The 27,377-nt window shown below is 46.5% G+C and overlaps 1 protein-coding gene across 1 annotated transcript in view; it reads right to left on the bottom strand.

Annotated features, from left to right (window-relative positions):
* Nucleotides 1-27,377, bottom strand: part of LOC142565812 (atrial natriuretic peptide receptor 1-like) — a 60,199-nt gene that overhangs the window by 22,428 nt on the left and 10,394 nt on the right. The window contains exons 2-14 of the mRNA XM_075676349.1: nucleotides 24,953-25,252; nucleotides 24,182-24,409; nucleotides 22,158-22,298; nucleotides 21,417-21,551; nucleotides 21,207-21,342; nucleotides 18,909-19,000; nucleotides 17,608-17,752; nucleotides 16,819-17,039; nucleotides 16,329-16,391; nucleotides 11,945-12,022; nucleotides 11,462-11,566; nucleotides 4,036-4,107; nucleotides 2,828-2,981 (exon numbers count right to left, since the gene is read on the bottom strand). Of these exons, the coding sequence (XP_075532464.1) occupies nucleotides 2,828-2,981; nucleotides 4,036-4,107; nucleotides 11,462-11,566; nucleotides 11,945-12,022; nucleotides 16,329-16,391; nucleotides 16,819-17,039; nucleotides 17,608-17,752; nucleotides 18,909-19,000; nucleotides 21,207-21,342; nucleotides 21,417-21,551; nucleotides 22,158-22,298; nucleotides 24,182-24,409; nucleotides 24,953-25,252 (1,870 nt within the window). The remainder of the gene's footprint in view (nucleotides 1-2,827; nucleotides 2,982-4,035; nucleotides 4,108-11,461; nucleotides 11,567-11,944; nucleotides 12,023-16,328; nucleotides 16,392-16,818; nucleotides 17,040-17,607; nucleotides 17,753-18,908; nucleotides 19,001-21,206; nucleotides 21,343-21,416; nucleotides 21,552-22,157; nucleotides 22,299-24,181; nucleotides 24,410-24,952; nucleotides 25,253-27,377) is intronic.

Consider the following 27,377-nt stretch of genomic DNA (forward strand, 5'->3'; position numbering starts at 1 on the left):
CTATCCTTGACACTTCCATATCTGATGGCGCAGAAAGACCGTAGTTCGTGAAGCCCTGCACGCACTGTGTCGAAACTTAACTGCGCTTTATAAAAGAATGCGACCTTCTAAGTGCGGAGGAGTACAGGGAAAGGGAGAGACACTCACTCTCGGAATGTCCGGATTTTGAAATCTGCACCGCACTAATTTATTACCATATCCCCACGGCAAATGCAGGTCCCGAAAAACTGAAGGCTATTCGCAATGGACTATTTGGAGCAGACGAAAGGTAAAGAACGTAAAAAGCCTCTGTAATCCACCTGTTTAATAAGTGCGTCGCTAAATCTCCAGAATATTTCGCCAGTAACACAATTTTTGATATTCTGAACAATCGCGTCTCTGGTCAACCGGAAAAGCAGTCGGTTAGTAGTAAAAAAGAAAAAAAGAAAATAAACCAGATTAAACTAAGGTAGTGTTGTTAACTTTTCCGCGCGCTCGTTTTCGGCTATGACGTCGTTGGCCCAGTCGATCATTATCCTGACATATTGAGTAAAGAAAGAAAGAGTAGTACATAGGAAAAAGAAGGTAACATGGAGCAATGGGGGGGGGGGGGGGGCGAACATTAGGGATGTGTGTGGCATGTCCTCTGTTCGTTTCACCCAGGGGCGCTATAACGTAAAAGTACTCCAAACTTTTCTATTCCAATTCCAGCCACCACAAGCTAAGTAAGGGAAAGCCGACCAATCGCAGACGCCGGCACCACCCTCTTCATCCGGTTATCGATTTTCAGTGCACTGGCTCTGCCCCAGCGGATCCCTCCCCACTTTAGCGTTCTCCTCGCCTCTTGTCAGCCAATTAGATACGACAAGCCGCTCAGTGTAGGCAATGTTATTCGTTTTTCAAGCAAACAAAAGTGGCCTCCTATGAATGAGGATAGTGTTTGATTGGTCTGTACAGACAACCCTGTGGGTGACCGCCCGGTGCTTGCGTCGGTGGTTACGCAAATTTGACGTCAGGAGATTGGAATAGAAACATATTGGAATAGTTTTACGTTATAGGGCCCCAGGATTCCCATTCTTCCTAACGCGTCTAACTCAGTCGCTTTGGCGTTGCGCTGTTGAGCACGAGGTCGCGGGTTCGGCTCCGGTCGCGGCGACCGTATTCCGATACGGGCGGAATGCAACAAACGCTCGTGTACCTGCATTAGGTGTACGTTAAAGAACTCCAAGTGTTCAAAATTAATCCTGACACCCCAACTACGGCGTGCCTCATAATCAAATGGGATTTTTGCCACGCAAAACCCAGGAATTCATATTTTCGTTCCCCCCATCTTCCGTAGGAGGAATATGACTTTAAAATGTAAAAGACAAGGATGTGTCTCGCTCTTCCAGTTACAAAATTTACCCCACTGCTCATGAGCAGTGGCGCTGAGGTCGGGTTTCGTAAGCGCCAGGATCGCACGTTCGGTAGGCTGCAGGCTGGAGCAGCTTAGGAAATGACTCTGCTTCGTGCATCACTTGGCAACTCTCATTGCAGTCGGAGTAGCCGAAGTCTCTCTACAGACCCAGAGGCATCCTGTTGATTTCTTTCAAAATTAATTTGTTCATAATCGATAGGTTTATTTTTGAAGCTTACGTGTAAAAGTGACGTATTTTGCAGTACCAAAATGTACGGCTATATTGTTGTTGTTGTTGTTGTAGCTGGGGCGCATTTAGGAAATATAGAGTTCAAGCAGATGTCCGCAAAACCTTGCCGGCAATAATGACCCGTGGGACTGGATTAAGCCGCGGTCGGTCAAATGCAAACGAACAGAGTGTGCTGGCTTTCAAACTGCTCTGTCATTCTCCCAAAAAAAGACTCGAAGCGATAGTGTATGATAGAATACGCTGTGATCCCACAGCTATGGCGTTCTGCAAAGACCAGTCTAGCTTTCGAACGCAACAAGCCATGAATAAGTTGATTAAAATGATTATCAAAGTAGGATTGCCTGGCACGCATTGGCACACGCACTGAAGCTGTTTTATAAAACAGATTCGAAAGAAAATGCCGAAATGATGTTGGAGAAATCTGCTGTGGACACGGAACGTTTCGCTTGCATTTTAAGCGGTTAAGCAAACGCAACTATTTCAGTCAATACCACGTGAGAATGGAGATACGGAATCACCATGGTCTGCCTATCGTGCTGAGTCCAAAAACGTTCCAGTATATACTTGTAGCCTTCAAGCTATTCCGGAAGCGAGCTACGGTTGAAATGATGATAATGATAAAGCTTTATTAAAATGCGAATGGTTCGTCGGGCTACTAAGGGTAATAGGGGTTGAAAGAACCGAACCTGCCATGGTGGCTAACAGACTATGACGTTCTGCTTTTCAGCTCGAAGTCGCGCCTTCGATCCCCGTTCGCGGGGACTGCATTTCGATGGGGGTGAAATGCGAAACGCGCTCGTGTACTTAGGCTTAGGTGCACCAGGTGGTCAGAACCCCGGGTGGTAAAAATTCATCCAGAGGCCTACACTGTGGCATGCAGTTTTGAGACGTTAATGTTATCTTTCTTTTTTTACAGTGAAGCTGTTTATGACTAGATTCTGGCGGATCTCGTCTCCGTGGACATAGACCAACAATTTTTCATACGTGGACCAATCCCGAAGACAGTCCAATGCCGGGCCGCCCCGTGGCGGAGCTGCATTTCGCCATTAAGCAGTCCAGATTCACAGCTTCGCTCGCCATCCTTCTTCGCACAGTAGAAGGGCACTGATATTTTTTTAAATAGCCGACGGCAATCTTGAGACGACAAACGCCCAGTGTCTAGCGGAGCTAAGAAACGCAGGGTGCGCGCCGCGTATACGTACGAGGGTTCTCGATGTCTGGCGGCGTCACCTGCTTGCGAAGCTCTCGCAGGCCAAAGTTTGAGATTTTGACCACGAACCGGGCGTCGATGAGGCAGGCGGTGGACTTTAGACGGCCGTGGAAGCCGATGAAACCACCGTGTAGGAAGCTCATGCCCTGCGCGCCACCAACAACGGCTCTGATGAGGTTGCGTATACCACCCAGCATCATCGCCACGTCGGAAACGCACGGTCTGTCTGGCTGTCTGAGGGGGCCGCCTTATCAGAGAGGCCATGGTGACAAGGTCATCGCCACGTTATAACACAGCAAGCTACGAGGCCAAAACTTTTCGCTGCTTCATTTCCTCGAATGTGTCGGTGCATGATCAGTTGCTTTCCCCGAGGGTTTGTTTTCTGTGTCTTTAGAATATATCACGAACAATAGCGCAGCTGTTTCACTTCTGGTGCATGCAAGGCGTAACTTATTAAAAAAGCCTGCAAACTGTCAACTTTACGAAGACGCCGCTCACAGACTTCAAAAGCAACCGATAGGCGACCGCGTGCCTTGGAGATAAAACATTTCGCGCTTCTGACTTATTCTTGATGGCGTGATAAGCTAATATTTTCGCTGAGGCCAATGGGCAGTTTACTGAACCATCTTTTCACCTTTGTGCAAGCGCAGTTAGTTGACCGCGCGAAGTATTTTTTTGGCGGTAAAGGCTACTACAGTGTTGAAGAGAGCACCCCCAAAATGGGCAAATTTCACGATGAAAAAACACTTGCGCAATGCAGTCGGTCAATTATACTGGAAGAAAATAGTATAGGGAAGATGGACAGAAAATGATAGCCTAAAATGAATAATTATGGGCGCAAAAGACGTACGTACGTGTTTAAGAGGATTACTGCAGAGCATCTGCATAAGCAGATAAGAAACAGGACACGAGACAAAGCGCTAACCTGCGGTCGAGCTTGCCTGTACCATTCCGTTTTAAGATTTTTTTACAAACATGAGTCTCATGTCCGATGGATGGTGCGACACCGAATAGAGACTTCATATCTTGCAGTAACAATCGACTACGGATGTATAATGAGAAGATTGCACGGCATGCCGCCGATGCGATGAGCTCGATGGTCCATGAAAGTTCAGGACAAGGCCCATTTTTAAGCGCCCGTTGTACTTGTTTGTGCCTGTAGTTGTTTCACGGTTCAGGTCTCTCCATGCATTAACTCACCTCGACAATATCGTTGATGATGGAGTACCTAAATGTCCAGTCCAGCTTCAATGACTCGTTTTCCAGGAGATCCTGCGCGCGCGCAAAGTAAATGTAAGAGACAAATATGTATAATCGCGATGCCTTCAGTGACGCAATTCATTAATATTCTCGTGTACACACCAGCTGTAGTCCTGTCTGCATTGATCGGCAGCGAGGAACGTCCTTCCGAAGATATATATATATATATTGTATCCAATGTATCCTCCGAAATAATAGTAATACAGGTATTACTACAGATCACAGCACAGCTGCATCTTTCATAGGTGATCATTATGAAGTAGAGGTGGGGGGGGGGAGAAGACAAAGGGGAGGAAAGACAGGGAGGTTAGCCACCGGCTGGCTGCCCTGTGCTGGGGAAAGGGGTAAAGGGAATAAAAGGAGAAATGAGAAGAAGAGAGAAAAAAGGAAACCGGAAAATTCACACAGTAACGCGATACTACGCGCTACAACACTCAAAGACGGTCGCACAATTCGCATGTCCTTAAAAACTTCAGCAAAGCCCTTAAGGCTCTGAGTGCCGAAGCCCGTTTGGACCAGTGTCTTAGAGCTTTTTCCTCTGTAAACGGGTGATTGTACAGTTTTTCGAGCGCGGTCACGAGCACTTTTCTTGGCACTTTGCAACAGGGACAGTCACACAGGAGGTGCTCAATCGTCTCCTCGCAGCCGCAGGTGTTGCAAGTAGGGCTGTCGGCCATTCCAATGCGGAATGGCCCGCGACGTGGCATTCACAAAGTAGAGGTGGATTTTCAGAATCGAGAATGGGGACGCCTGGTTCGATCAGAAATCAAAGTGTTCAGAGTTATTTTTTATACGTCCTAACATAAGATTTTTCATTCCGCCAAAGTTGAGCGACAATACAAACTTCGTAACTTTATTGCACCGTCTGCGGCTTGGGACAGCATTCACGCGTCACTCTTTACACAGGCTTCAACGCGTTGCTAGTGCACAGTGCCGTTGTACGCTGACGAAGACGTACAACACCCCATTCTCGAGTGCCTGTGACAAGACACCGCTAGACGAAGACTAACAGGCCGATTTAATGTTGTTATACCGCAGACCTTTCACTCTGAAAAAGAAAACTTGGCCCACAGCAGAAAGGAGCACTTGTGGCTTTTAAAATGTTTTTGTTAAGAATACAAATATACTAGGTCCTTACTAAGCGTATCATGGATCAACCTACCATTGCATTTTCTTTGAATACCACAGGTTGGGATGTCAATGCTTTCAGGAAGGCATTGACATCACGCCACACTTCTTGTCTGAAAGTGGCATGAATCTCAACCGACAAGTCAGTTGTATTGCCCTTCACAAGGGGACGCCTAGCAGACCTGAGAATTAAAGTCAGACAGATAGACTTATTTATTGTTCGGACTCACCGTTTCTTGGGAATAGTGTCAGACTGCAATCTTTCTTGGATTGGCCATATATCCCATATTGAGGAGCGCGTCGATCGAAATCTCAACGTATTACGGTGCATCGCAGGGAATATATGGGGCAGCACATCAGACTCACTCCATGATGCTCTCGTTCGCGAAAAAATCGCCTGCTCATTGCCTGAAATACAAGGCTTATCTGAGCATCTGGCCGAATTATAACTAAACTGATTCCTCGGACTCTCAGAATAAACCTTGGATTGCGTCGCTCGTTATTGAGCAGCCTTTTCATTTCATTTATTTACCCTAAAGGCCCAGCTTGGGCATTACATGGGGGGGGGGGGGGACAATTATAGCCTTGTAGCCTTGTTATAGCTTAAGCCAGGGAACCACCTGTTCAAGTTCCACGTGTTCAGGAAACTCCTAGACATTTCATCACGTTAACAATACAACACGATAGTCATCCATTGCAGACTTCTCGTTCAAAGATTTGGACCAATATGCGACGCGCTGCGCTGTCATTATCCGTCCATTATTTCCCAACAAAGTCAATATCCTCGCCCGTAATGAAGTATCTCGCTTTGGGATTTGATTATACCTTCATACCTTCTGTAGCTAGCTCTCAACAGAAAATAGCTACGGTTCTGACATCATCTTGTCTGCCGTGCGAAGCCGCATTCAGATGAATTTGCAAGAGTCACATGTTGTAATAAGCTTTAGGTATGTGGATAACTTCTTAGTAATTTTGAAAGATGTTTCGGACCTTGACCCGGTCATCGATAGTGTTGTGAGCGTGTTCCTAAAAGAAAGTCAAGGCACTCATATATACGTATGAAGGGCATGTAAAGAGGGAACTCCAGTTTTGGGGAGACTGCGTTTTGCGGATAATCATATCTGTTGGACGTACTATTCCAGATCGAAAAAAAAAGTTTTATTTTCTTCCACAGTGCTCATTTTAAACTTGTTAAGCGGAGCATTACAATGAACTGCCTGAACTCAACCTTAATCAAGTCATGTATTCATGGTATTTCTGAAAGCTACGGTGCTCAAGTTGTGAAACTGAAGCATGCGAACTTATTCTGCCAGAACTTATTTCTGCCAAATGTGCGACCCTTTTGCAAAATATTGAACGTTTCAGCGCAAAAGAGAAGCCCAGGAGAGCAAAAAAGCCCGTGCAAGTAATTCCCTATATTCACCATATTTCCCACACTATTAAGAGAATCGCCTCAAAGCACAACGTTCAAGTTGTACTTTCTGCGCCGTGCAGACTGTCAAAGCAGTGTGTAATGATTAACAAAAACAAGCGCCCTGGTTGCATGACGCAACAAAGGAACAGGTATAAAGCGTCCACTTCTAACGTGGTTTACAGGATGCTCTTAAACTGTGGTCGCCAATACATCAGCCAGAATGGCAGGTGCTTTAATGAGAGGGCTAAAGAGCATAATTTGAACGTGTGAAATAAGACAGGAGGTTTTTTAGCTGAGCATTGTAAGCGATGTGGTTGCTCCCCTGATTTTCACCACATGCAGTTTCTAAAGAAGGGGACATATGAAGTAGAACGCGAAATTGTAGAAGCTTTTTTCATCCATGAAGTGGAAGACAATTACGTTACCAAGCCTTCTATTTCGCTGTCTGGCGCAGAGATCGATTATCACATTTTTAATTATTTTTTCACGCTGTGCTAAGGTGTCTCGCGTATTGTTTTTAATGCCTTTTATCCGCTTTTTTGTTGATCATCTCCTGACACGTATGCATATTGTGCCTTGGTTTCTTAGTTGCCATTTTTATTCGTCTTTCAAGCAAAGCATCCATTAGTTGTTATGTTTTCGTTTGATTATTTCTGATTGTGACGTCTTTCGTCCCACGCATGCTCAGAATGAAACGTCTGCTGTGTGAAATCTTTAAAAGAATGTTTTATTATAAGTTGTCTGAACTGGCCTTCCCAAAGCAGATTGTCAATGCGTATTTTGGCGATTGTGGTACATATAAATGTACGGGTGATGGCAACAAACAGTAGTTGTTAGTTAGCGTCCTTCATGTGTATTATGTGTCTCTGTCCCTGTGTTTTTTATCGCCTCTTTCCCAACCGTTCTTATCGCGCGTATATATAGTCGCTTTTCCTGATTTAGTTTTTTTCTCTTGTTTAATTTTTTTAGAGTTAGTGTGTTCGTGTGTATGTGTATGTAGCTCACGTTCGGGTGTTGTTATATATGATTATGCGTCTTGTTGTGCACATATGATCTGAACATATGCGTGTGCTCTGAGATTCTTTTGTAGACTTTCACATATATTTACTGAGCTGTGCACGCAACTCTTAGCATCCTTTTACTTTCTTCTATGGGTAGAACTTTGGAAATGTTCGTGCTATTTGATCGTCGCCATCGTATATGAATTCTTGCGCTTTAAATAGTTTTGCTTGCCCTGAGAAAAGGAATAGACGGCAACAATAATGGTGCCAACCTCTCCTTTAATTTCATATCAGTAATAAAGAAAGAAGAAATGACGGCGAAGGACGCTGTGGTACAAAGAGCATGTAAGTTCCGTGAGCGATACTGTGAAAATATTGAACGCAATATGTTACCTTGACCACTTGTATGTCGCCAAATGTAAACGTGACTGTAAACACTTTATCGCTTCTGCGTGCTTAACATGCTGCACGCTCTTGGATATAATACTGCTTTGCCGCCACTGAATGGTCAATCCCATTCAACGTGAAGGAACAAGTCGAAGGACGCTGCTTTTGAAGAAAAGAAAAAGGCAATTTAAGGCGCACGTTACACTGCGGAGGCCCCTGTACTAGTAGGAAGTATGCCTAGCGCTTGTGGAATATTGACGTTGACATACTAGTAAAAAGCTGCGATCGAATGAAAAAACTTAGGCGGACTAAACTCCAGTCCACATCTACGTAATGCCAAGCATGCTTGGTTTTGTATACAGAGTGGTTGTTATGAACCATGTAAGTGTTCCGTAGAGAAGGTTTACTGCTCTTGCGACGTGTGTATTCTGTCTGTCTGTCTGTCTGTCTGTCTGTCTGTCTGTCTGTCTGTCTGTCTGTCTGTCTGTCTGTCTGTCTGTCTGTCTGTCTGTCTGTCTGTCTGTCTGTCTGTCTGTCTAATCTAATCTAATCTAATCTAATCTCTTGGCACATTCCTAATGGCACTGAGTATGCACGTCTCTAGAAATCCTCGAGCACCTAGAGTGGAGCAGCAGAACACGACCACCCTCGATCGCACTATCATAAGTGCGACCACAAAGCTAGAGCAAATGTGCCGCGCCTTTGATGCAAAGCAGCTTAACAAGAGGCGCAATGATGTCTTAGTTAATTATGCCATTTACACACTTTCTTTCGGGGCACAAAGCATTTAATTTGGGCAGAAGTCATGTACAATGACTATCCAAGCCGCGATATCTTTCCTTTTACTGGCTTCTCCGCTTACTGACTGCGTCGCGAAATAGACCAGATACCGGATACACGACAAAAACTGAGTTGACTTGGACAAAATGCTTGGCATTAAAGAAGCATGATGTTGGAGAAGCACTAAGCTTACTCCATCCTTTATGCAGGATAGTGTTGCGCTCTCAAATAACTTGTTTATATTGGGTATCGGAGGCTGGAGCAGGGTAATATGCGTGACTTCGCGTAAAAGAGACCTCCAGGCTCAAAGACCTCGTGTTTCAGCAAGAGACTGTGTAAGTTTGTGGCTTTCGTCTTTTCATTTTTGACCACGACGCTCGACGAGGGCGCTTTCAACCAGAGCCAGATAATGTTTCACGGCTTCAATAGATAGCCTCGCTTTCCTATGAATAATGTCGCCTTCCGGTTGAGCTATAGCTGTCCCCTTCATCCTCTTGACCAGAAAAAGAGGCATAAAAAAAGACAGTGTGTATTTCTTAGGCAGCCGCGTATCATTAGCAGAACTGTCGAAAGGACAGAGAATTTCAGATGTATTACACCGGCGAACTTCCTGCTCCCATATTATGTATGTGGACGAAGAACCCTCGTACAGAAGCTCGGTGATGTTCACCTTTCCTGCATTTGTTTCACTTTCGCACACTGTCCTCTTGCGCCCGCATTCTGTCCTGAATTCATTTGAATGGCATTTGTCGAAGCGCAATCAGCTTAATTGACCCTGAAAAAGGCTCTCTTTTACGGTGGCTCTCTGACGTGAGCAAAGAACGCTTAGGGATACGGCGAAGTGGAGGAAGAATAAAAAAAGACGAAAAAGAAGATTTTGTGCAGTTTGCGATGGGCAAACTCGTCCCGCTCGCAGAACGGCCGGTACTCACAGCCGGTGCGCGAAATTAGGTTGCACTACTGAATTTGGAACAGCGTTTCCTTCTTACGCAGGGCACTTCCTTGTCGCATCGAAATCTCGTCTTTTGTGCTGATGGGAAGCTTGTTTGACTAAGGGCAGTGTAGCACCTGCTTAGCCTTAAAACGGCTATGAGCTGCACGGGCCTCGTCAGGTAGGTCAAGGAGGAAGCTGGTGCGTGTGTGGTTTTAATGCGAAGCAATCTCGACAAGTTCAACCCAGTTTTCTGTGACTATCTGCGACTATCTGCGACTATCTGGCCGTTCTCGTGGACGTTTGTGGGCCGAAGGTAGTGTAGTGTAAAAATGGCTGTGGCACATACCCAGGGATAACAGGGTATGTGCGACTGCGCATGTGCCAATGAACCTATATGACACTGAGTCCACTGGATACCGCAACAACAAACAGCACCATGCGCTAAGCTCCTCAGCAGTTTGCAACATGTCGCAAAAGCATGTACTGTTCGCTGCAGAACAGTTATATGATTCATAAGTACGATTCTCTACGAGATCGTGAATGCCTTGCATTACGTAGATGGCAGCTGGAGTTGAGTCTGTAGAATTTTTATTTTATATTTGCACATGCACTCGCATAATTCGCACTGAAGATGGTTTTTCGCAGTAATGAAAACATGGTTTGGGCAACCAGAGCGAGCTTCTCACAGAATTAAACGCGGGATCGAACGAAAGCAGGAAAGGCCAGTACAACCAGGAGGCGCATGCATCAAGTGGCGTCTTGTAGCCCATTTGCTTTCCAACTTTTATTCCATTTTATCCGATGCAGCGTCAATGCACCGTAATGGCAGAAAAATGCCTTCCTATCAAGTATTTGACCTTTAGTTATGATTATGTTTGAGGTTTAATGGCGCAAGGGCCAGGTATGGCCAAAGAGCGCCAAAAAGTCCAAAGACCACCTTTAGTTAAATCTTATACAAGCAGGGGTATTTACATCACAGTATGTTTATTGTCTATCACGAAAAAACAACGCACGACCTTACATTTTCGTAACAAACTTACACGGGCGTCAATCAGTACTGCGACGCGCATAGTATTCTTTTCATCCGCGACTGTCGCAAGAGGTCACAACTGCCTCGCTGCATATATGTCCTGCAACCGACACTTACATACTTGTATGCTTGATATTTGCACGCTTCGCATTGCATACTTGATACTGAGCGCAAAGAAGGACGAAAACGCAGACCGACAAACAAGAGCTAACATCCAGCTAAGCTTCATTTAAATCTCACGAATGTGCGCACGTTTAGTGCAGTGCTCGCACCGTGCACGCTGTAGATGTACTACAAGGAGCAAAAAGCCTCTCGCTTACACTCGGCATCCACATTTAGAAAGCAAGCAGAGAGAAGGCTAGGAACGCGATTTTTTACAAAGAAATGGGAGGCACCTTCTCAGATTAATTATTACCAGTCCGCGCTGCATCAGCCTCCCCTCTGCGGGGTGTGATTAGTGCTCCGGACGTGCGTGAATTTCATGCGCGCGAAAAAGACCGCTTCAGTTAGCGCTAATTATGAGGAGTAAGAAGTAGACGCCAGGCTCTCGTACAACGGCCACTATACCGTCGCACGCCACAGCAGCCACGGTGTCACGAGTCGTGGCGTCTTCATTCGGGAGCGCGTGCCTTGCCGAATCAGCAGCGCGCGAGTTCGCGCGCAAGGCGTTGCGTGCCGAAAACGCTTCTCACCCTGAGGCTTCCCCGGGGACAGTACTCCATGACGAGTCCCACGTTTGGGTCCTCTGTGGTCAGCCCCACCAGACGAACCAGGTTCTCGTGTGTCACGTCCCTCATCTGCGTACACGCGAGCTTGGGTTGCCCCCACATGTGAAGAATCGGTTCCGTGTGCGACGCCCTACTTCCGCCTCCTCCAGAAGCCTCCCCTTCGCCAACATCAGACCAATAAAGAAATAAACACTGCACAGGCAACAACCTATGGACCCTACCACCGGTGTTCTGAGATGGCAGCCCCTAAAAGGCGCTGAGCCCAGCGCAGGGAAAAAAAGTGAATTTTACTCCCTGGTATAAGAATGTTCGAGCTGAACTGCAAGCTGAACACATCACGCATTAGCTGATATTTGAAAGAAAGCAACTTGAACGCCGCAAGACAGGCGTTGCAACTATCGCACTTGGTTCTTGACGTTCGAAGGTGATTTGAAGCGTAACTATTACCTGTTTTAGCTCCAGGAGTATGGTTCGAGTGGCCGTGAACTTGGTGATGCGAATGGTCTTCACTGCCACGGTCATGCCCTGCGTAGAAGACCAAACACGATGCGCGCTTACATGGGGGCAGGCGCAGGAACACGTGCCTTGAACCATCGTTCATACCTGCGGTACCTTTTCTAAGCGCTCCTGTCATAAACATCTGTCTGGTTACAGGCACCTCCAAGCAAAATTTCTGAATACATTATATAGGTGTGAGTAGTGTATACTGACAACTTCTTTTGCGCCAGTGAATGCTTGTCCCATATTTTACTTCATTTTCTAGACTTTTCGTACTCGGAAATAAAGCATCTTCAACTTATGTGTGGGTACAAGCTGAGTGAACGTACTCCGGAGAAAAAGAACTCTCGAAGAAGTAGTTAAATTTGGAGCACGCCGTGCACCCCCAAAAGGACGAGTTGCCAGCACTGCGTTTGTTCTTGGAGTGTATACATATTTTTTTCCAAGGCGGCCTCGTACGGTGGCTGATGTTGTCATTATGTCGCGATTCGCCATGTGCATGGGAGCGTTTTTTGTATACATAAGCCGAGTAACAAACTGATTACTTCAGCTCATGTCCTCCTTGCTATATGTGTGATTTGGATGAAGGTTGTGCTGACCTGAACAATTTACCCGTTGTCCTGTTTTTGGATGAGCCACCTTTTGGCCCAGTGACACAATCTAAAGTGGTCTCGTCACACTGCGCCTTAAACATTACGCACAGCATACGACTTCGAGCAGGTGGTCCTGGTTTAGGCCTTCCGCTTGGACCGATAAACGAGCGAGTCGCATTCTGCTGTACTCACTCGATGGGTTCCCCGCAGGGCGGTCTGATTAGTTGAGTGGCAATGATAGTTTACGTAGTGTCTTAGTTTTTACCGTTCTACTGTCGCTCAGTATTCCCACCGTGATGGCTCAATGGCTATATGGTTTCGTGCTGCTGAGCACGAGGTCGCGGATTCGATACCGACAGCTGCGGCGTCCCGAAGGGAGCGCAATACAAGAACGCCCACGTATACCGTTCTTTGGGTGCCCGTTAAGGGCCACCAAATACTGTTCATTTTCTCGAAGTACACTTCAGTTGATAATCAGCACCATTCTCTCTTTCTTTTTTCTTAGTCTTTCTCCAGTCGCGCTGTTGCTGCCATTAAAGAACCCCAGGTGGTTTAATTTAGCCCGGAGTTCTCTTCATCTACGGCGTCCCTCATAAGCCACTGTGCCGTTTCGGGATGTTAAATCCAGCAGTTTGATTTTGAAATGTTTGTTTCTGAACATCGCAGAAAATTTTTTATTTAACGATTGACTGATTGATTGATTAGCTTTAACATGCGAAAGTAATGACTGGGCTGTGAAAGACGCTGTACTGGAGAGCTCCGAATAAATTTTGACCATCTGTAGGTTCGTTAAGGTTCACTTAAATCTAAAGGCACGGGAAGTGTTTACATTGCGACCTCATGGAAATGCTGCTGCCGAGTTCGAGAACCGAATCAGCGACGTTATTATCTGCACCAGAACGCCACATCCAGTGCGTCAGAACTTTTTTTATAACGCCATTAATGTTTTAACCATTTCACTATGTTTGAAACATTCCTGCCATTATAATATAGATTTAAGGACATACATATCTGTTGTCTTTATGCACAAAAAAATGCCGCGATAAACATTTTTTTGCGTGCATTACACTCCTGATGGTGCTAGAAAAAGAAAAGGTTGCGAGATGAGCAAGAAACAGAGATTAACTTCAAAGAACAATAAAATATAAAGGAAGCCCCAATGTTCGCGCTATGTACGAAGCCGTAGTCAAGTACTAGAAAAAGCTATGCACTACTAATGAGTAGCGACCCTACCACGATTTTAATCATGGCTGCACGGCTGCCTCGTTAAACTGTCCTTTAGTAATCGTTGCGTGAAACTACATGATCGGAGCTACGCCAACTCTATGCACCTGTATTATTTTTCCACGCGGACGTCATTCGTAGGAATGTATTACCCTATGCAATCATCAAAAATTTGCCGAGTATTTCAATTACAAATTTTGCGATTATATTCATATTAAACAGCCGAAGCCATTGTTCCCCGAAAGAGAGCCACGCTTTTGGAACACACTTAACGAGCGCTTTCATTGTGGTGTAAGTGACTGTGCAGTTCATTGAAACGAAGCAATTTCAGTTGATGCATGCAGGAGTGGAAGATTGTATCTCGTCTGACGTTAAAAGCGAACAGTTAAGCGCGCCGTGGCATCACGTCAACGTTTCTATAGCGAGCTTATTTCTTCATCCGGGTCAGAGTGGTCGGCCTTAGCAGAATTAACATCGACCTCTTACCCGGCAGCGGCAAGCAATTTGGGGGATTCGCGTCGTCTACAGCTGGAGTGAGGAAAAGAAAATGCTTGGCTTCACGTGACAAAGGATACAGCATTCAACTCGTTGAGACGGAATTTCGGCGAGATGGGGGAGTGAGGAATTTTGCATCAAATATTGGGCAGTGTTATTAGAGGAGCACTGACACGCATATTCCAAGTGGTAGAAGCTCCACCACAGGCCGGCTCGCACGTAAGGGTTGACGCTTGGCAAGTGTGAATGTTGAGAAAACTTAAATATTTTAACCTGACACTATAGTGTCCGTCTCTATGTACCAGACCTGGCGTCGCGACGTCATGACGCCGAGCAACATTTGTTGACGTCGTGTAGCGATAACTATAGGCATGATCACGTCGCTTGTAAAAGAAGTAAAAATAAACAAATGTGCCGCGCGCTTTACTTCTGACTGTGCTTAAATGTGACAGCTGCCGCTTGCGCAGGAACGAAGCCAGCCAATTTACTATGACGTCGTGAGGCATCTACCTCCTGAATACCGAAACCAAAACTAATTCATGGAAACAAGGATTAATAATGGTAAATTATTATAGGGCGTCCTGACGCTTGCCAGTATTTCTTTCTTGGGTTTAGACCGTTTACACCTTCATTTAACGCAAAAAAGAGAAGCTAAGTCAAGAATCTTATGTCACTACCATTTAATGTAAAAAAAGAATAAGAAAAAGAAAGAATCTTTGTACATCGCGCCAGTCTTGTTTTTAGGACATCTCTCTTCCGCGGCCGCGCATTGCAGCTGATGCTCAAGTTGTTGCACGCCAGATGACCGGAAAGCAATCGGTTTCCGGCCGGCGTCATTGAACATCCGTTTCAGACCGAAGAGGACATTGCGGCTGCTCAAATTCGCACGTTGCAACAGAGACAGCTGCTAGGCGCCACAGACCCTGTAATGGTGCTCCTCGTTGCGGTAGAGTGAACTACATCGACGGTGCATATTAGCCGAAATAGAAGACGCGCCCAATTGGCCACCCGTAAAAGCGTCGTTCGATCGCGATGCACCGCCCCAAATAACGAGCGCTGTCTAGTTCCTGGAAGGTCTGCATGGAGCGAGGGGATTATCCTGCCAAGGCTTAGCCGGGAAGCGACCCTCTCGGTCGCCTTCGCGCATCCTCCTCTGCAATGCGACTCTTCGTGGAACGTCACAAAGAGCTGAAACCGCATTCAAAGCCGGCTTCACTTTTTGAGCTCTACTTGACGCGTTCGTAAGCAGCCGCCTTTTATATTCCGCTCTTGCTTTCAAAACGATATCGCCGAGCAGAAACTTTTCTGTTTGGCGCGCTTGGCCCGGGCATTCGTTTTTGTGCTTTCCGGCGTTATGCTGTTGCTATTATAGCTTTCCGCCTTTTCCAGCGAATATTTTACAACAGCCAAGCAAAAAAAGAAAAGGCGGGGGTTCAATTCCCCCCCCCCCCTCTCCTATGTTTTCGCATTAAAGGATGAATGGCGAAGATGGAAAAAAGAAACAAGAGTGCGGAGCAGGAGGCATGAAAAGGCTGCCGCCCTTCTGGGCAAAATGAACGCTGTCGCAGTTGTCAGGCGGGCACCAGCGCTGGGCGGCAACAATGCCCACAGCTTATGAAAATCCGGGAGACTCACCGCTTTAGAAAACATAGAACGCACTTTACCGTGTGTCTTGTGTTCTTTTAAATGCTGAATGCTTCGGAGGATACCATCGCTGCACTGCAGTTGCCGTCTTTCTTTAGGCTTCAGAATAAGGAAAGAAAAACTTGCAGTGGTTCAGCTTTACTCTCTCTCTCTCTCTCTCTCTCTCTATATATATATATATATATATATATATATATATATATATATATATATATATATTCGCCCAATGAAAAAGCCTTTGTTCTCTTCAGCTGACACGCATTTTGTCCCTTAAGCTTCTCCTTTAAATGCCTCTTGCACAGCTAGCTTGAAATACAAAGGAACGTCACGATTTCGAGTTTAACGGTATGGTATAACGATGAAATAAATGCCCTTACCTTGTAAATCCCAACGTGGACATCGCCATAGCAACCCTGTGTAGAGCAGGCGCCTGCAAACCTCTGCGCCAAGGATAGAAAAAAGAAAGATATAACCAGGGACGTTCTCCCTGAATGCGTGTCTCTTAATGTGCAACTCTTTCACCAGAAGTGCAACGTTGAGGCGTTCAGCAACGGAGATCACTCTCGCGCGCACGCCGTCGCTGAGAAATGTTTAGAGACGCGCTGAAATGAACGGAGTGAACCCAATTAAACGAGACTTATGGGGAAGGTCTCGGGCTCGACCCTGCATGTGCATGGTTCACGGCTTAGAAATGAGAATGAAACAGAGAGTTTATTACCGCTGTCACCCTCGCCGCTTCTTTTTCGCAAATGGAGAAGTCGAGAAAAAGACAGTAATGTACGCACTCTAACATTATCAATCGTTCCTATTGGGACTTTTCGGGCGTGCCTGTAATCGAGAGTAAAGCGCTGTTCATGAAGAACTCACGGGCGAGCCCTTGGACAGGCCTTCGTCGTTGGTGGCGAGGCTACTAGCAGACTTCCGGCTTCTCTCCGGAAAAGCGATGTCCTCCCACTTGATGCTCCACCAGAAGTTTGCTAGTTGCGTCTCCAGCTGCACCCTCCGGTAGAACAGGAGGGCGACTATGGCCATGCCGAAGAAACTCAGCAGCGTCACCAGCGTCACCACGATCAGCAGCGTGGGCGATTCTGCGCACGACGTCGAGACCGCCACGACTGGCAGCTTCAGTAGCGGTCAGCGACCTCACATAGCCATACCTAACATCTGAATTTCTAGTTCTTACACGCTCCCCCCCCCCTTAATCCGCTCCTCCCATTTCATTCTGTCCCTAGGTTGTACAGTACGATCGATGCGCTATTAAAAGGAACACTTAACCAGTAATAACGTAAATCTTACTGGAACATTTCTTGAACTTTATGGGAAATAAGTGTCTGATGTATAGTCAATTTGACGTATACATTTATGGCATAAAGACAAAGTTTGTGGTCCTTTATGCCACTTGGCATGCAGCGATAATAGATCGCAATACACTAACTGCGCGTTTCCTTTAACAGTGAACACTACTGTACAGAACAAACGAGGTGTAGAGTATGCCTTGCCCGGGCTTTGCAGCCGAACTTCACTGAACCGAGAGCGAATCTGACTAATTAAAACTAATTTACTGCACGTTACCACTATGCCGCTTGTAACAGAGAAAGGGTGTGCCCTTTCAACCCACAACTAATTCCGAGCACGCGGAATGGATGGAACTGGCACCTTTTCGCTGGCAGTGGGGGGCGTCCCCAAGGAAGCCGCACTCGGGCACGTCCTGCGGTGGCTCGGTTCGCTGACCTGGCCAGTAGATGGTCACGTTCTCCACCGGCACCAGCACCTGTCGCGCCCCGTGGTACACAGCCACGGGCTGCGATCGAAACGCACCATCGTGGACGTCGGCAACATCCGCAGCACGAGCACAAATTAAAAAAAAATAAAGAAATAAGGGAACTAATATGCCGGGATGGTGAACACTCCTTGCGACACATTACATGCTATATTATTGATTTTTTTTCATCGTTCTCGGATAAGCGTCAACCTCCGCCTTAATAAAAAAAATCTAGTTCCTTCTAATAAAAAAAAGCACCTTAACAGATTAAACCCCGAACTGTGTTCAGTGATTAGAGACATTTCAAGTTCGATAGCAAACGTAAGATAGGAACGCAGAGAGAGAGCAAATGATAAATGAAAGGTGGGGAGGTTAACCAGGACTGAGTCCGGTTGGCTATCCTACAATGAGGAAAGGTAAAAGGAAACGGAAGTAGAAACGAAAATTTAGCATGGTATATTAGGGCTAAAGCGTGAAAAGTGCACGTTCTCTTGTTGCAGCCTCGAAGTTGTGATGAAGAAGGACGACAACTAAGTGAAATTAAAGCAGTATATTTACGCATTACTTCAAGATACAGTGCGCATGTCAATAAACAAATCGAGATACAACGAGAAATCATATAACAAAAATTAACACCTCAGATTGAAATGTGTGGTTATTTCTGCGGTCGAAACTACAGTGAAGCACCGGCAACGCTCATACCTAATAATGAATAACCATACAAAAGCGAAGAAACCTGAAAACAGGAAACACAATTTGGGAAATTTGGTTTTTTTTAAAATTATGTTGTCTATAAAATGCAGAAGACGGTTAAACTTGCATTCATACTTATCTTTCCTGTAAAATTACCGACCAATAGAATTTGAAGAACTTGAATTTTATTTACCCCATACTTACTTTGGGTTCACGTCTGTTTTCTTTACGCTGTAGGTTCTTGTCCATCACACGGCACAGTACCCTCAATTTTCCTAGCTCAAAGATTACTGTATATTTCCGGCTCCTGTAAACCTGTTATCCGTCATCCCACAAGCATTAGGTGACAGGTAACAAGTTAGAACAGACGTTTGTGCAGTTCCTGCAGAATGCAGAGCTGCACGTTATTCTCCAAACATTTTTTTTATCATAGTATGTTTTGCTATAGATCTTATGCACACTTCTGAATTCAAGTTTAGACGCTCAAACTGACGGATCATACCCGCATTTCGAGTGTGGTAGGGTCGAGAGCCTTCAAAGCGTACTCAGCGATGCGGTCTCCATTGGCATTGAAGTGGATTTTGCCCGTCAATCCTGCAAGCGTCAGAGTGCACCAGTAAGCAGTGCGCCCTGTTCCTCATTGGCAAATTTCATGATAAGTCAAATACAATTACAAAAAGATTTGAAACAGTGTTGGTGGAAGACCCAAAATATCATATCATCATCATCCTTTCTTATCAGGGGCTGAATAGAAGTGCGAGCTCACTCAAAGGGAAGTAATACATAAACAATAAAAAGTGGAATGTCTCCAATATCTGCCTCGTTTAAGGGTTGAGGTCCGAGTGATTTACAAATATGTCAACATTATAAGCTGAGGCTCTACAAAAAGTAAACTCGCATAAAACTGTAGGATAGTTTGCTCGGACACGCGGGATAGTTGAGGATCTTTTATTCCGGAATATGTCACTACTGAATACTCGAAGGTAGTAAAAAAAAACCCTTTTATATCACCAGAAACATATTATCGCGCTCAGAGTGATTTTATAAAAATAATCTCTTTTTACCCTGTGCTAAAGTTTCCCGATTTGACCATGCCCTTCGCGCCCTGGTTTACTATGCTTACTTTGGCACCAGGGTCGTGCTTTAGGCGAGCTCTTTGAGATCTTTTCGGTACTCCAAAGATAGCTCGCAGAGCACGCGAGCAGCCAGATGAAATTCACTGGATGCTGCATACAGTTTTCAAGATACCACAGTACTCGGCTGTTGGAACGGAATTACAGATATTGTTTGAAAATGTTCTTTAAACCTTTTTACAGATAACCAAGCACTCAGTTACTTTTTAAGCTAGGCTCAGCCGAATAGTTGACTGGCAGGATAGATAAAGATCCAACAGTTAACATATTACGCCGCTCGTCAACCTCGCGACAGCTTTCGGGAGCAAATGCGCGTTCAAGGTCACATATATGCACGACAGGCTGGGACGACAGCCTCAACCCTTACGGCGTTGGGGAAGCACTGGGGAAGTGAACCTTCGGAATGTATAAACATAATGTTTCGAAATCTAACGTTCCCCTTGTGCGAAAACTTTGTCATCATAGCCGCGAGTTTGGTGGGTAAGACATATATTGCCGAACTGAATGAAATGTATTTAAAAAAATATTTAATTCTAACCTCCCGAAGAATAGCATTGGCGAATGTTTTGTTACTTACCACAAGTGCCAGATTAGCAAGGAAAAGCGCTAAGCACGCGATAACAAGATTGTCGTTTCCGAGTGTTCAGCCATCCTACTTGAAATTATATACTTCGACTTCTCTCAGTTGCACAACATATAATGGGAATTGCAAAGAGAGCAGTCAAGTTTAGTGGCCAGCGATTTGTGTGCCGATAACGGTAGCAGCTAATGCAAGATAAATGCTAAACAAATTGACCTTCTGGAGGCAGAGCATATCTGAAAACACGAGAGCTGTGGTCACTGATAACGGTGTTGAATCTCACAACAAGGAGCTCGCTGAATGGGCATGTTGCTATTAATTTCCAGCAGATGAGCACGAGAGTTCACCGCCTTCTTTCGAGCTTTCGAACAATGCTCGTGAAACTGGGCTTTCGGTACATGCATAAGAAACCCAATGTGGTAAAAAATCATTAGGAGCCTCTCACATCACTATAGTGTTGCTCTGAGACGTTAAGCCTCCACCGTTGAATCAATACAATTTTCAAACATTGCGGACCCAATAGAAGACCGACTGTAATCCCAGAGTAAGTTGTGGTCATGGTCATGGTCACACTGTTTTCTCTGGGAAAGGCTGTGCATGACTGCAGCGGAAGGGGAACAATAAGTCCAATTGAATAGCGTCATCATAAAGGTCCGTTTAAATTAACTTGTCCCGTAGAGTTGGAACGTCCTACACACATACAAGAACCGTATCGTCCAGCCGGAATAGCGCGGGTTTAGTAGGCGTTACGATTCGTCAGGCCTACTAACTTCGCACTTTTAGGCTGCGTGAAAGCTCAACACGAGTTCAAGTAGATTGCGATAAGAAGTAATAGTAAAATTTTAAGCGGATAAATTAATAAATGGAAGGCTCAAGCGTACGGGAGGTTCGCGAATAAATTCTAATTAATTGGAAAAGCTTAGCTGCTTATACGCAGCCGCGAGTGTCTCATTGTGTTAGAAAACCAGCTGGCACTCGCAGACAGCTTTGAGCGAGGACCTGACTTTTCGCTGTGCCTTTTGGAAGAACTCCAGGTTGTCGTTTGTTCGAAGAGTATTCGCAGTTCGAAGAACTGGTTGTTCCGTACCGTATCGCGTGCTGTTCATGATGAGGTCGATAAGCGCACGGCCGTCCATGGGATCTCCACCATTGGCGAGCGTCTCGTTCAGCGCCCACGCATACAGCTGGACACAGTCGTAGAAGCCCGCGATGAGCACGTTCACCTGCAAGACACGGCTCGTGTCCGCGTACATTGGACTACTATGGAACACTCCTTGGGTGTGGTGGTTTCACTCACAATGGAGTCTTCGATGGTGGTGTTGAACTCCTTCCTCGAGTTATGCACCACCTGGCGCACGAATTGCTTGTACTCGGGGCTGGTGGGGATCTTGAGCGACAGGATCATCAGGGCTTCGTACATCTTACGTACTTCCTGCGTACGTAACGAAGACCGTTGCATCGAGAGCCTCAGGATGTTAAGGCTCGGCTACATTTGTTCAGAAGTGTATGTAAATAATTGAACCGAGCTTGTCCGCTGTAATTCACCTAAAATTCTGAGTCCTCTATCTCTATCCTCTATCTAATTTCTCGCACAGTTTTCCCGAACATACCTGCTAGGCCGCATATCGATTCGTTCATACAAGAAACCGTCCGGTATGGGCGTAATAGGTGAACGACGACACAGGTAAAAATAGTGCAAGAGAGAACATGGATAAAAGAAGAGACGCGGGCAGACGTAACGCCACCTGTATCTGTGTTTCTTACGCCGTTGTTGTTTTCTTTTTGCGCTACTTTTACATGAATAATTCTACTCCAACTAGCTAAAACCACCGCAACCCCTCGAGGTATCCTAGATCGAAAAAAATGAATAAAAAAGAAAAGAAGCATAACATTATGCGTTGCTGTTTAACATTGAAGATCATGCGTCGTTGAGTTAATGAAAACAAAAAAAAACAAGGAAAGAACGTTATTAACGGGACTAAGCACGTCTCGTGTTAGTGTAAACCGGACAAACTGCAGGTATAAAGTGCGTACTGACCGGGTTCCGGGAGTCCCCTTCCTTGTACCAGGAGAACTCTCCAAAGTAACGCTCGTTCTTGTACGGTTCGGCCGTGAGGAAGGCGAACTGACCGTCGTGCATGCCAAGATCGTGTGCATCAAGCAGCAGCTGCCGAATGACCTGTTGGCATTTTGAGGGCAGAAAGCGCAATTCATAGGACCACTCGAAGATGACACACACGCTCTGCGCGCTACTAACGACTGCGGAACTTGTAGAAATATTCTAGTTTAGTTAGAGCTGTGCCCTCATGACCGCTAACGTTAGTTCTTCCGAATTATTTCTGTGGTGAGCGTCTTTCGCTGCCTCCCCAGTGCTGCCTACCTCCACTTTACTATTCCGCAAAGATCTCTGCTTGAAATATTCGTTGGCCTGTGGGCGTCGCTAATCCCTAAACTTTGCTCAGCGGTTGGGTTCGGCAGTCGTGTTCGACACTAAGCATTCATGACCGACCGACCGACCGACCGATCGACCGACCGACCGACCGACCGACTAGTTCATTGAGAATTAGCTAAACTCCAACGGTAGTAGCTGTAATTAATTTATTGTATCAAATGCAAGAGCAGCTTTTTTCTTTTTCGGCGTTTTTTAGTGCAGTTGTCTACTTCGTGCGTTAGCCAGATATACGAAAGGGCATGTCAACTTTTCGTACGTGTATGACTTTGTGAGAGAAAATTCAACAAAGAGTACAACAGATCACTACGAAAAGTAGACGTTTACAACAAACAGGCAGCTCACAGAAGCATTGGTCTTTAAAATGGAGAGAAAGAAGAGAGAAGAAAAGGCAGAAAGGTTCACCATTATTGCATCCGCTTCGCTAACTTACGCTGGACAAGCTGAAAGGCAGGTCACATACACACAAAAAAAAGAAAGAGAGAGAAAAGCGAAAACGACAGAAAGAAGACATCTGTGCCAGCGTATTGCAAGTGTTCTGCCACACATTTAGAGACCGCCGCATGGTGCAATTTTCTATCGTTGCCTCCGTTAGCCTCGGGAGCTAGCAAGTCTGTGCGCAGATTTCGCACACCCACTGGGTCACATCTCTTGGTCCATGAAAAGTCAAGCGTTCAGTGGCTTAGACTCGCATTAATAAAAACTATCTTGAGCGAGAATAATCTTGGAGTAGGCTAGTTGTTTCATCATGAACGAAAGTTGTCAGCGCAAACAATACGAGGACACAAGGAAGACACATCAAAACAGGACCAGTGCTGCATTTGAACGCAAGTCCTGTTTTGATGTTTTTTTTCTGTCCTTGCTTTGTGTAAGCTGAAAACATTCGCTCATGAGAAACTATCTTGCCGTTAAAGGAAGGGCAGCGACAAAGGGCATGCTCTGTAGTTCCGGCGAAACCTCAAATATTGCGCGCAGCCCTTTTGATACAACCTCGACCGGGTTAGGTGGGTCTTCACCGCTAGAATCGGGAGACGGCGACGAAGGCGGGCATCGCGGTGATGAAAAACATAAAGAATATATTCGCTTCAGTGGTACTTGGTTGTCACTCTATCCGAGACTCGAGTGGTTCTGCCTAACACGGGGACCGGGACGGCCTTAAATAACCCCTCGCGTACAGCCGTTACAATCGGTGTAGAGGTCCCCGCCGAGAGGGTAATTCATTTCTCGTGGTCTTGTGGTGGTCGAAGTCTGCTTGGGGTTGTGCCCATGGAGGTGTCAGTGCCTGCGGGTTCAGCACAGTCTTGTGTCCCCTTGTCAAGTTGTGAAGTCGACGGCCTCCTCCCCTTCCTGGCCTGCTGGTTACGCGTGTCAGCTCAGGAATGAGGGCAATTTCCACGACACGGGAAAGCAAGCTGGAACGTTTCCCACACTTGAGAGGTCGAATTGCAGGCCGATCATAACACTTTTAACCACCTCAGCAGGGAATGATTAAACATTAGTAAAAGCGACCATCAGCCATTAGCGATATAGCAAAGGGACTTGATGCCTCATACCTGCTTCTGCGAGTTACCTCATCGCTATATGCATGCAGAAGAGTGGTGGGCAATATGTACCTCGCCATCGCCGGCCAGCAGGAAGACTCGCGCATATGAGCGACCTTCGACCAGCAGTGAGGTGTAGTTGACGGACGATCGGCTAGAATCGAAGTCGCGGAAGACGGCGCGCACGCCCGTGTCAGGGTCAGCGAATAGGCCCTCGAGCGCACGCCGCAGCTGCCGGAAGAAGGACTGCGAGCTGTCCGACAGCACCACCAGGTGCCGCCAGCCGAAGTGGCGCAGCACCTGCACACCGGTGAAAAACGCGCACCGTGGTTCGTTTGTCGACCACTGACTGGAAGTTCATGAAGCTAACTTCCAGAAGCTGTCTGCACAGTTGTCGATTTAGTATGCGCTGTAATTTTCACGTGGAACTGTTTCACACAGAGCAGGCCTCGTCTATTCTAAAAAGGTGCGAGTTAGGTCTCTTCCAGCACTAACTCGCACCTTTCTTCCTCAAAATGAGACTTCATTTGATCGTTAGAATAGCTTAAGAGAGGAAACAGCCAATACAGTTGGCTGGCTGTTCGTGAAGAAATCATTCTATTCCTGTGTTTTTACCCACAGATGTATTGAGAACATGGTAGCCACAAGGCTGAATTTCTTGGCGACCTACGCATGCAGCCGGGAATCTGTGAGTGCTTTCTGCGACTCACGCGCCTCTCATTTCCAGGCCGCCTGCCTATAGCCCACGGAGCTGATTCATTTGTTTTCTTTGTTTCGCTGCTCACCTGTTCTAAAACAATTCAGTTGAAGCAGTGAGCGAAGTGAGCGCGCCTTCATCTTTACCTGGAGGAAAGCATCCCGGAGCGCGTTGATGGTGAGCGCGAGGCGCACCAGTGTGCCGTAGATGGTGCGGTCCTCGAACTGAGCGCCGACGCCAGCCGCCGTGCACACCGGCACGTTCCAGTGCGAGGCGAGTCGGCCCACCGAGTCCACGGCCATGGAGCAGCCGGGACCCACGAAGGCCGCCACGCCGCCGCCCAGGTACTCTTCGGCCGCATAGTTGCCCGCGTAGTTGTTGATGCACGACGTGTAGCCGCGCCGGCCGATCAACTCGAACGCAATGTGCGGGTACAACTTGCGAACCTGCAACGAAGCCGGCTGTTAGCCTAGATTTGACTGGAGGCCAGGGTGCGTGTGTACGAGCGTTCAAAGAAAGCATCCGTTGGTTTTCAGAGGCGTTTACGAAGTTGGCTTTGAACCGCGGATTAATGACGCAGATTTAAGTGGCAATTGGCACATGAAAGGTTCAGTTAAAATAATAGTCAGGCTCAACGCATCTACAACTCCGTCAAGCTAAGGATAGACAAATTAACTTTGGTTTTGCCGCACGACAACGATCGCCTTTTTCTTTCTATGGCCGCGTAGGTTTCGCAAATAAATGGACAAATGCTGACGTCATTTCTTGTTTTCACTTAGTGTCGAAAGTTTAACTTTCTACTGTCACCTCGAAGCGATACTTGTTTCTGGTTATTGTTCACTGCCACCGGGGCGGCAATATTGTCCCAGCCGATTACGCGAGTGTTTGGTTTGAGGAAATCAGTCTGGCAACATGCATCTGCACCGTTCCCTACTGCTTAGCGATAGACGCATTTTCGTCTGTTCGTTCGGCAACGCTGCAGGCGCATATCAGTCACAAGGACGGAGCCCACATTCTCTGATCTGAGCAAAACCAACGGGTTAAAGATGACGCTGTTCTGAATGCTTCCACGCAGAATCTGCAGCATTCGCAACAGTACCATTCCCCGCAACCATCTCGCGAGCGTGAATTGCTTGACATGAACCACAATACCTGCTTCACGCAAATACTGTATGGTGCTTTCAGTAGAATTCGCGGACGCTCTCTTACATAATTTACCTCTGTAGATATTGGAGCTGTTCAAAAAATATTGTATCGTGGCCTTTTAGAATGGAGGAAAGCCTGTCGCAATATCAGTCGGTGGCCATTTTAAAAGATGGCGATAATTCCGAAAACTCAGTCAAACAATGTGCATACCAAAACCACACAAATGGAATAGAAAGCAAACACAACCTCGACCCACTTCGACGTCGATGAGCATCGAGGGCTCAACTCGTGAGAAGAAGCGCGTTGTTCTCGTATGCGGCCTAAATGAGTTCACAGGTATACGAACAGGCACTCCGGTCTTTTTCGGCAGCGATAATAAGTCGCGTATCAATTGCGGTGGAATTGGAACTTGATATTAGCTTTAGTCTTTGTTGCGCTTGTAACGCAATCGTTACGTCTCAAGTTAGCTATAAAGCATGAAAGTAGCGCATCTACGCAGCTGAATTCTTAAGAACCATGGATAATTTAAAAACCGACCAAAATATACAAGGCCGCCACCTTTGGCCTTGCTCGCCCGCCACTGAGGTTGGGAAACGAACATTCGACGTCGAAAATCCGTCGCACTGCTTAGAAGCTTCGTTCCGGCGGAAACGGTGCAAAAAATTCCACGCTGCGTTTCAGCTACTTTTTACATGAACGGTCGTTCTTTTATTAGGAGCTACCTCTGGCGCCACCGATGCACAGGCATTGAAAAGTTGTATATAGTGTCCCTGCGGGTTAGTCTTTCACGGTAATCGGAACTTCTAGGTCAAGCTCCATTGTCCAATCGTGTAGCGTCTTGTGCAGCTCCTGCGCGGTGGGCATCAAACGCTGGCCCCCCTCAGGGTTCCGGCAATTACGTCGACCGTAAATCAGCCGCGCAGCAGCAATGGGGCCCACGAGGATTGCCGTCGCCGCCGCGGATATTGGCTCATCCCGATGTCAGAGGGCGGGCGCGCGCAGCGCTGGCGCCCGGCTTAAGGCGGCCATATTTCTCCGGGCCCCTGATCCGCCGTGCTCTGGCTCCGTTGTTTTAGGAGGTCGCTCGTTCCGCTCGCTCGAGCAGCGGCCACTTGCTCGAGGACCGGTCGCCTACCTCGCCCAGGACCCACTCGTTGCCAAAGGCGCACTAGTGCAGGCTGCGGACACACCGGCCTTTGCGAAAATTTGATTGATGCTAAGAATTCGCTCGCCAAAATCATCAAGTCGTTCGCGCTCGACTAGCTTGTATAAGTAATACACGATAGACGCCTATTTTTTTGTCTGAGATCATGTCATGGAGGCGACAGTTGCTTGGTTGTTTTGCCGACAAGGAGACGAAGGAAAAAAGTCGGTAATGGAGGATTTGGTCATCATGATTTCGGCGTATTTCTCTAGTCTACGAAA

Source organism: Dermacentor variabilis, unplaced genomic scaffold (assembly GCF_050947875.1).
Source record: "Dermacentor variabilis isolate Ectoservices unplaced genomic scaffold, ASM5094787v1 scaffold_12, whole genome shotgun sequence".
Classification (NCBI taxonomy): domain Eukaryota; kingdom Metazoa; phylum Arthropoda; class Arachnida; order Ixodida; family Ixodidae; genus Dermacentor; species Dermacentor variabilis.